Source organism: Myotis davidii, unplaced genomic scaffold, assembly GCF_000327345.1.
Source record: "Myotis davidii unplaced genomic scaffold, ASM32734v1 scaffold149, whole genome shotgun sequence".
Lineage (NCBI taxonomy): Eukaryota > Metazoa > Chordata > Mammalia > Chiroptera > Vespertilionidae > Myotis > Myotis davidii.
The window spans coordinates 1276923-1286505 of record NW_006352194.1 but is presented as its reverse complement, the minus strand read 5'-3'; the positions used below and the strand labels follow the sequence as shown (position 1 = coordinate 1286505).

General features: G+C 45.0%; 1 protein-coding gene across 2 annotated transcripts in view; it reads left to right on the top strand.

Annotated features, from left to right (window-relative positions):
• Positions 1 to 9348, top strand: part of PIGV (phosphatidylinositol glycan anchor biosynthesis class V) — a 12255-nt gene extending 2907 nt beyond the window's left edge. Inside the window, exons 3-5 of one of the 2 annotated variants that reach the window (XM_006777491.2) lie at positions 487 to 620; positions 6318 to 7439; positions 8985 to 9348. In XM_006777491.2, the coding sequence (XP_006777554.1) occupies positions 543 to 620; positions 6318 to 7439; positions 8985 to 9266 (1482 nt within the window). In that variant the 5' untranslated portion in view covers positions 487 to 542 and the 3' untranslated portion in view covers positions 9267 to 9348. The remainder of the gene's footprint in view (positions 1 to 486; positions 621 to 6317; positions 7440 to 8984) is intronic. The other variant, XM_015557289.1, reaches the window with a different exon arrangement.
• Positions 9349 to 9583: the final 235 nt, after the last annotated feature.

Below are 9583 nucleotides of genomic sequence, written 5' to 3'. Positions count from 1 at the left end.
AGCTTTTTAAAGATTTGCTGAGCCCTAGCCTGCTTTGTTTGGCTCACTGGTTAAAGTGTCGGCCCCGGGGACCTCAGGGTCCCCGATTCGATTCCCATCAAAGGCCGGGAAATGAGTGTGAGGCAACCAATTGATGTGTCTCTTTCATATCTATGTTTCTCCATCTCTTCCCCTCCTCCATTCTCTCTTAAAAAAAAAAAATCAATGGAAAACATATCCTTGGGTGAGGATTAACAAAAAAAAAGATTTGCTGTGAATTTAGCTTTCCGATTTCATGCCTATATGTGTGGAATTTTCCCAACAAGAATACAGTGCTTCAGAGTGACACCAAATGACATCTGCCTTCAAGATGCTTTTCCCTCATTTGGGAAGTTAAGTGGTTAAATTTGCCTAGTAATGCTGAAGGGGGAGTCTCCTGTGGAGAATGCTTTCAGGAATTTACTTTCAGCCCATGTGTGACATTTCTTCTTGGGTTTTGGAGTTTAGAAACCTGAGGAAGCTCAGTCCTGGCAGCAACACCCCTGAATTCCTGTGGTGAGAGGATGTGGCCCCTGGACCCATCCCGGAAAGAGGTGCTGAGGTTTGCGGTCAGCTGCCGGGTCCTGACTCTGGTGCTACAGGTCAGTCTCTGATCTTTTGTGCTGAACATGCCGTTGCCACATGACTGGGCTAGACACTAAGAATAGTCCTCATCTTCTTTCCACCTCTGAGGTGGGCCCCCCCAGGTGGCTGGAACCATAGACACTTAGGCTTCATAGCTGGAAAATGGGCAAGACTCTTAGGAATGGTCTTTAATCCCTTGTTTTACACATGAACAGCAGAGGCCCAGAAGGTTTAAAGAGCTTCCCTAAAGTCACTACGCCGCTGTAAAAAAAGAAGGAATTCTTTTTTTTTTAAATAGTCGTGATTGATTGATTGATTGATTTTATTGGTTTTTTACAGAGGAAGGGAGAGGGATAGAGAGTTAGAAACATCGATGAGAGAGAAACCGATCAGCTGCCTCCTGCACACTCCCCACTGGGGATGTGCCCGCAACCAAGGTACATGCCCTTGACCGGAATCAAACCCGGTACCCTTGAGTCCGCAGGCCGACGCTCTATCCACTGAGCCAAACCAGTTAGGGCAAGAAGGAATTCTTACCATTTGCAACAGCATGGATGGAACTGGAGAGCATTATGCTAAGTGAAATAAGCTAGTCAGTGAAAGAAAAATAGTACATGATTTCACTCATTTGTGGGATATAAAGAACATTATAAACTGATGAAAAAAATAGATACAGAGGCAAAGAAGCATTGAACAGACTGTCAAACTACAGCGGGAAGGCTGGGGAGGATTGGGGGGTGGGGGTAAACAGTGATGGCAAACCTTTTGAGCTCGGCGTGTCAGCATTTTGAAAAACCCTAACTTAACTCTGGTGCCGTGTCACAAATAGAAATTTTTTGATATTTGCAACCATAGTAAAACAAAGACTTATATTTTTGATATTTATTTTATATATTTAAATGCCATTTAACAAAGAAAAATCAACCAAAAAATGAGTTCACGTGTCACCTCTGACACATGTGTCATAGGTTTGCCATCACTGAGGTAAGAGATCAACTGAAGGACTTGTATGCATGCATATAAGCATAACCAATGGACGCAAGACACTGGGGGGAGGGGGGCGGGAAGGGCATGTGCTGGGGGGTAAGAGAGGCTGGGGAAAGGTCAATGGGGAAAAAAGGAGACATATGTGCTACTATTTGTAATAGTTTAAACAATAAGATTTTTAAAAAGAAAAGAGAAGGGCCAGAATCAGAACCCAGGTTTCCTAACTCCTGAGCTAGCGGTCTTTCCAACAGGCCATGATGTTCTGTAACCAGAGATGACATCAGGGTGTGACAACTCAAAGCATTAGCCTGGATCCCCTACGCAGGAGACTGAGCACTATGTCAATCAGTTGAATGGGAAAGAGGTGGCAATGTCCTGAGACCATCTGTGTCTATTTGTTTAGTCAGTAGTGCAGTGGTTCTCAACCTTGGCTGCACATTAGAATCACCTGGGAATCTTTTTAAAATCCTGATTTCTGGACCTCATCCTTCCGGGAATTCTGTTTCTTTGTTACTAATGTTGTGGCCCCACCCCATAACAAAGAAACAGAATTTCCGGAGGACGAGGCCCAGAAATCAGGATTTTAAAAAGATTCCCAGGTGATTCTAATGTGCAGCCAAGGTTAAGAACTGCTGCAGTGTCTCCTGCTCTTCTCCCAGGTGTCTCCCCTTGCTGCCTCACCCACACATAGCCCTCAGAATGCATTCACTATTGCAAAACTCCCTTTCTCCTCCAAGACTGTCCTTATACATATTTTAATTAAACTTCATGTATGTATGAGTTAAATGCAGTGCCTAGCACAATGCCCAGTGTTTAGTAGGTTCTTAGTACATGTTGGTAAATGTAGTCAACATTCTAGGTATGTTGTTTTATTAGCATAATTATGTGTATCTTTTATCATAAGCTTCATTCTCTCCAAGGCTCATAGCTGGTTCCTTTGTGGAAATCCCCTTTTCTCTTTTCTCCCTGACTATAGGAGGCATAGCAGGCTCTGCTGGCTCCCAAGTTTAGTTAAAAGTGTCTTCAACATGGAGACTAAGGCTGTTTTCACTATTTGAAGTGGCCTGATTACCAAAGAAACTGACCAAAAAGAGAAAAAGCCTTAAAAATGGGGTTGTACTCTGGTGCCAGGCTGGAGAAACTGACTCAGTGATAGCTTGGAACCAGTATCAGCTGAGTGATTGGCAGAGCCAATGGAGCAATACTGTGAATCGGCATCTGGGATAGGAAACCAGTACAGCCGGGTTCTAATTCAGTTGATTTGGAAACAGGATGTTTTGTAGACTGTTCACTCAATCACCAAAAGTTTATTAAGTACCTACTCTGTTCCATGAACTGTGCTAGGTGGTAAGTATAAAAGTAATGATGTCTTGCCTAACTGGTTTGGCTCGGTGGATAGAGCGTCGGCCTGCGGACTCAAGGGTCCCAGGTTCGATTCTGGTCAAGGGCATGTACCTTGGTTGTGGGCACATCCCCATGGGGAGTGTGCAGGAGGCAGCTGATTGATGTTTCTAACTCTCTATCCCTCTCCCTTCCTCTCTGTAAAAAAATCAATAAAATATATATATTTTTAAAAAGTAATGGTGTCTTTTCCCTTAAGTAACTGACAATCTAATCTGGCAAAAAGATATCTAACAATATGCTATCTTGTTATTTCTCCCACTGCCAACCCTTCTAGTTTTAAAGGTAATGCCATCAGAATAAATTGCCAGTTACTCTTCATTGTTGCTGTCACTGTGGTGTGTTTTTCTTTAATATATTTTTATTGATTTCAGAGAGGAAGGGAGATGGAGAGATAGAAACATCAATAATGAGAGAGAATCATTGATCGGCTCCCTCCTGCACACCCCCCGCTGGGGATTGAGCCCACAACCCGGACATGTGCCATTGACAGAATCAAAACTGGGACCCTTCAGTTTGCATGCCGTGGCTCTATCCACTGAGCCAAACCAGCTATGGCTGTCATCTGTGTTAATGACAGCTCATTCCTCCTCATTCCTTGAAAGTTTTAGCTTCTGATTCAGTTACTCTTTCCAGCACAACTATTGATTTCTTGGTGGTTTGAATATTAATAAGGCTGATACACCTGACCATTATCTCCTATCATTTCAGCTCACTTTCTCTAGTATCCTAGCTCTAATGATTCTTTTAACCCCTCAGGATTTATAATCCATTGAGCCTACCACTTTTCGCTGACTCTCACCAACCTCAAGCCTTCAGCTCCACTTTTTACTTAGCTTGGATTCCATGCTCCATCATGCATACACACACAGCTCACTTACTCCCTTCTCCCTATGTCCAACCTCGGTTAAATTCAGTGCTCTGTCATTCCATGCTTGCATCTGCCCAGAGTAAAACACACAACTGTAGTAACTAGTTTCCTTTTATTTAATACCATTAATCCAATTGAGTCTTTAATGCTACCTGGCAGTGTTAGTGTATTTCTCTTGTCCATGCACCCCACCCCACCTCCATTTTCTGCACATTCGAATCACTGGGGAGAGTTTTAAAAAAACTCAATGCCCAGGCTGTAACCCATACCAGTTAAATCATTAACTCTGGAGAAGGAACCCAGGCATTGGTATTTCTAAAACTACCTGGGTGATTCCCTGTTTTGAGAACTGAGATTATAGATGACATATTTTACATGTGTTAGTCTTTAATCAAGTCTCTAATGTCTTTTCCCCAAATTGCTTTCCTGAGTAAAAAATAGAAGCAACCAGAAGAGACTTTCTTTTTTTTTTTAAATATCTTTTTATTGATTTCAGAGAGAAAGGGAGAGGAAGAGAAAGATAGAAACACCAATGATGAGAGAGAATCATGGATCGGCTGCCTCCTGCATGCCCCCTACTGGGGATCGAGCCCGAAACCCTGGCATGTGCCCTTGACTGGAATCGAACCCAGGACCCTTCAGTCCACAGGCTGATGTTCTATCCACTGAGCCAAACCAGCTAGGGCCAGAAGCGACTTTCTGCATGCTCACACCACATCCATCAGCATACCTACATCTTCACCTCTGTGCCTTCACTGTGGAAGGTTGGGTGAGCTGTCTGTCCTCCTCTCCAAGGCTGGCTCTCCACTTGTGCAGCAGATTCCATCCCCTGTCGCCTGCTCCAGCGGTTCTCCGTTCTCTTTCTTGTGTACTCGTTTCCTTTCCACGGATTTATTCCCACTGGGAAACACTTATCTCCCACCTTAAATATATATATTTTTTATTGATTTCAGAGAAGAAGGGAGAGGGAGAGAGAGATAGAAACATTAATGATGAGAGAGAATCATTGATCGGCTGCCTCCTGCATGCCCCCTGCTGGGAATTGAACCCACAACCTGGACATGTGACCTGACTGGGAATTGAACTGTGACCTCAACCACAGAGCCACACCAGCCGGGCTATCTCCCACCTTAAAAAAAAAAAAAAAAAAAGATTTATCTTTCCCCACATTGTCATTCTCCTATTACCCCATTTCTCTGCTCGCCTTTACAGCAAACCTCCTCCAAATAATTGTCTTATGCACTATCTCCCTTCTTCCCTTCGCTGTTGAACCCAGTCTAGGCAATCTTCTCTTTCCTCCACCCCACTGAAATAGCTCTTGTCAAAGTCACCAGTGACCTTCACATTGCTAAATCTAGTGATCAGTTTTCAGTCCCCATCTTACTTGACTTATTGGTAGCACTTAACAGAACTGATCACTCCCTTGCTTCACTTGGATCTAAGACACCATACTCTCCTATTTTTCCCCTACCTCACTGACTGTTTCTTCTTTTTTTGTGTGTGATTTTGAAAGCACATTTATTAAAGCTGGGGACAGTTAAACAAGGAAGGGCTTAGAATAGAAGAAGCAACTTTTCTGCCTTGACCAGTTTGGCTCAGTGGATAGAGCATCGGCCTGCGGACTCAAGGGTCCCAGGTTCGATTCCAGTCAAAGGCATGTACCTTGGTTGCGGGCACATCCCCAGTGGGAGGTGTGCAGGAGGCAGCTGATTGATGTTTCTCTCTCATCGATGTTTCTAACTCTGTATCCCTCTCCCTTTCTCTCTGTAAAAAATCAATAAAATATATTAAAAAAAAAGAAGAAGAAGAAGAAGAGGCAACTTTTCTATCCTAGGCAGGACTGCTTAGCTCTCTAGACATGTTTTAGAAAAGAAATGAGTCTAGCGGAACTGCTTTGGCTCACTGAGAAATCAGAGAAAAGGGGACACTGGAAACAATGAGGGTTAGCCCAGGACGAGCTGCCCGCTGCCCATTGCTCCCCTGGTTGCAAGTCTTCTGGGATCCCTTAGAGTTTAGGAGATCCATGCCTGAAAGGGAAGAAGAAGGGAAAGGAAAAGCTGCAGGGGTGCTCTCGGGAGGAGGAGTGTGCCTGACTGTTCTTTATCTTCACTGCTGGATCCTCACCCCCTTTCAAGTCACTAAATGTTGATGGGAACAGGACCCAGTCTGCGGAGCTCTATCTGTATGTCCTAGTGCTCGCATTCAGTCCCATACCTTTAAATACTGCCCATTACTTATGACTCCCAAATTTATATCTCTAGCCCTGATCATTCTTCTGACCTTCAGACTCATATATCTCACTGCCTCATTGACCTCTGCACTGGAATGTCCAACTCAAATTTAACCAGTCCAAAACTGACTGATTCTCCCCAAACAAATCTGTTCTTAATTTTATTAAATAGTAATTCTTTTCTTCTAGTTGTTCAACCAAACTCCTGGTTCTTCATCCCCACAGGCTCTCTTCAATGCCTTCATCCCAGATCACCATGCTGAAGCCTTCTCTCCTCCTCGCCTTGCGCCCTCGGGCTCTGTGGACCAGCTCGTGGATGGTCTTCTGGGTGGCCTGTCTCACTGGGATGCTGAACACTTTCTGTTCATTGCTGAGCATGGCTACCTGTATGAGCACAACTTTGCCTTCTTCCCTGGTTTCCCCCTGGCCCTGTTGGTGGGGACTGAATTGCTGAGACCTCTGCGGGGGTTACTGAGCCTACGGAGTTGCCTATTAATCTCAGTAGCATTGCTCAATTCCTTGTTCTCTATTCTGGCTGCACTTGCACTTCACGACCTGGGCTGTCTGGTTTTGCACTGTCCCCGCCAGGCCTTTTACGGAGCACTGCTTTTCTGCCTCAGCCCTGCCAATGTCTTCCTGGCTGCTGGTTACTCAGAAGCTTTGTTTGCCCTCCTGACATTCACCGCCATGGGGCAGCTGGAAAGGGGCCGAAGCTGGACTAGTGGACTCCTCTTTGCCCTTGCTACTGGTGTTCGCTCCAACGGGCTGGTCAGCATTGGCTTCCTTGTACATTCTCAGTGCCACGGCTTTTTCTCTTCTCTCCTGGTGCTGAATCCTCTGAGACAGCTCTTGAAGCTGATGGGCTCTGTGTTCCTGTCTGTGCTCACACTTGGTCTTCCCTTTGCCCTCTTTCAGTATTATGCCTACACCCAGTTCTGTCTGCCAGGCTCAGCCCGCTCCATCCCCAAGCCCTTGCTGCAGTTAGCTGTGGACAAGGGCTACCGGATTGCAGAGGGAAATGAACCACCTTGGTGCTCCTGGGAACTTCCGCTGATATACAGCTATATCCAGGATGTCTACTGGAATGTTGGCTTTTTGAGATACTATGAGCTTAAGCAGGTGCCCAATTTTCTGCTGGCTGCACCAGTGGCTGTACTGGTTATCTGGGGAACGTGGACATACGTGACCACCCACCCGTGGCTCTGCCTTACACTTGGGATGCGAAGGAACAAGAGCGATGAGACTCTAGAGAAACCTGATCCTGGATTCCTCAGTCCTCGGGTGTTTGTGTACCTGGTTCACGCTGCAGCGCTGCTGCTATTTGGCAGTTTGTGCATGCACGTTCAGGTAAGGTGGATTCCTGGCTGGGAAAAGGATGTTAATACAGACAGAATCCCTGGGCCAGGAATGGGGAAGACGACTAACTTCTCCCATTTGAGTGAACTGTGCCTAGTTTGTTTATTCAACAACTATGTGAGGGCTTTATTTGTGCTAGACCCTGGGTCAGACCACAGAAGATGGAACATGAGTAAGATAAGATTGCTGCCCTAATGCATCTCATGGTAGAAATGGGAGACAGACATTGAACAGGTAAAATTATAGGACAGTGGGATGGGAGAGAATTTGCTGTTTTGAGATAAAGTATTGTGGGAAGCACAGAGGAACAAAATAGCTGACTGAAGAAGGGTGTCATATTTAGGCCAGGTCATAAAGAATATGAAGAAATTCCATTTAAGAAGCAAAGGAAGGGTGTATGCAAATATATGAGAATTGTAAGAGGACCTGATTTGACTGAGATAGAGGAATGGGCACAGAGAATACTCTGGGACCTTCCCCTAATACACAGTTATACCCAGAATGTCAACTTGTTAGTTGGCTCTCTGAGGTACTCGGCGGGTGCTCAGTTTTCAGAGGAGACATCTTGTGCAATGTTCGGGGTGGTGGTGTAATATAAAGGAATGGGAAAGGTTTGATCATTAATTCCATCTTTTGTTGTTGTTAATCCTCACTCAAGGATATTTTTCCATTCATTTTTAGAGAGAGTGGAAGGGAGAGGTAGAGACAGAGAGAAACATCGGCGTGAGAGAGACACATTGCTTGGTTGCCTCCAGGGCCGGGGAACCTGCAACCAAGGTATGTACCCTTGACTGGACTCGAACCCAGGACGCTTCAGTCTGTGCGCTGACACTCCATCTACTGAGCCAAAATGGCTAAGGCAATTTCATCTTTTTTGTTTCTGGCTGTGGCTCCAGTTTCATCTTAACTCTGAGGAAGTCTTTTTGTCTCCATACTGTCTCTCTCCTTGGCAGTTTCAGGCACACATGGGCTGTTTGTAAAGTTCTCTGAGCTGTGTGAATAAGAGGTACAGGGGAAACAGAAAATAGCATTCTGTGTTTGTAGCTGGATTCGCTAGTAGAGGGAATGCCAGCAAAGGTTAGCATTTCCAGGTAGGTGAGAGAGGCCATTTGGCTCTGAACTCCCCTAGAGCGAGAATGTTAAGCCATAGTATCCTCTGCTCCCTTTCCCTCTGCTTTGTATCCCCCTGGGATGAGGGAACCACCTTACATTCCCAAAGCCCCACATCACAACCTAGAGTTTAGAGTCCAAGCCCTCGGGTATAATTGGACCCCGCAAAGGGTTTTTTTTATTGATTAACTCATTATTGTGGTATTTAGTCTAGCTGTTTTTATTTGTAACATTGAGGTCACTGGCTGATACCATGCACAGCTTTATAAGGCATATCCTAAGCTATACTAAATTTTATGTCCAGCGTAATACATTTCCAGTCATGGGATTATAGTTCACCCAGCAGCAGGCAAGCCCCAGTCTGGTCCAGTTTGAGGCAGTGACATTCCAATAAATGTGTGGGTTTCCTCCTATTATGATTTACAGGTTCTCACCAGGTTTTTGGGTTCCTCCACTCCTATTGTGTACTGGTTTCCAGCTTACTTGCTTCAGCATCAAGAGCCACTTCTGAGATCTCTAGAGACTGTGCCTTGGAAGCCTCTTGCAGAAGACTCCCCACCAGGACAAAAGGTCCCCAGAAACTCTATCATGGGACTTTTGTACAACTGGAAAACCTGTTCTCGAGTCACACGATGCATTCTAGGCTACTTCCTGACTTACTGGCTCCTGGGACTACTCCTGCATTGCAACTTCCTGCCTTGGACATGACCTGGAGTCTCAGGGGACAGACTTGAAGCCAACTTAACCAGGAATTGAAAGTACAAATATATAAAAACACTGCCTGCACTGCCTTGGGATCCTTGCTCTGTCCATTAGAACCTCTCTCTCTATTTGAAGGTTGGTTAGCAGTGGGAACGGTATGAGCCACTGGAGATCCCCTATGGTCCTGGCTATGGAAAATTTTAGAATAGTATCTATTTTTACAGAAAGTGAAAAAATCATATTCCAGTTCTAAAGTATACCTGGATCTGTCTCTTCAACCAAGCACAGCAGAGATCATATTAAACTTACCACTGACCCACATG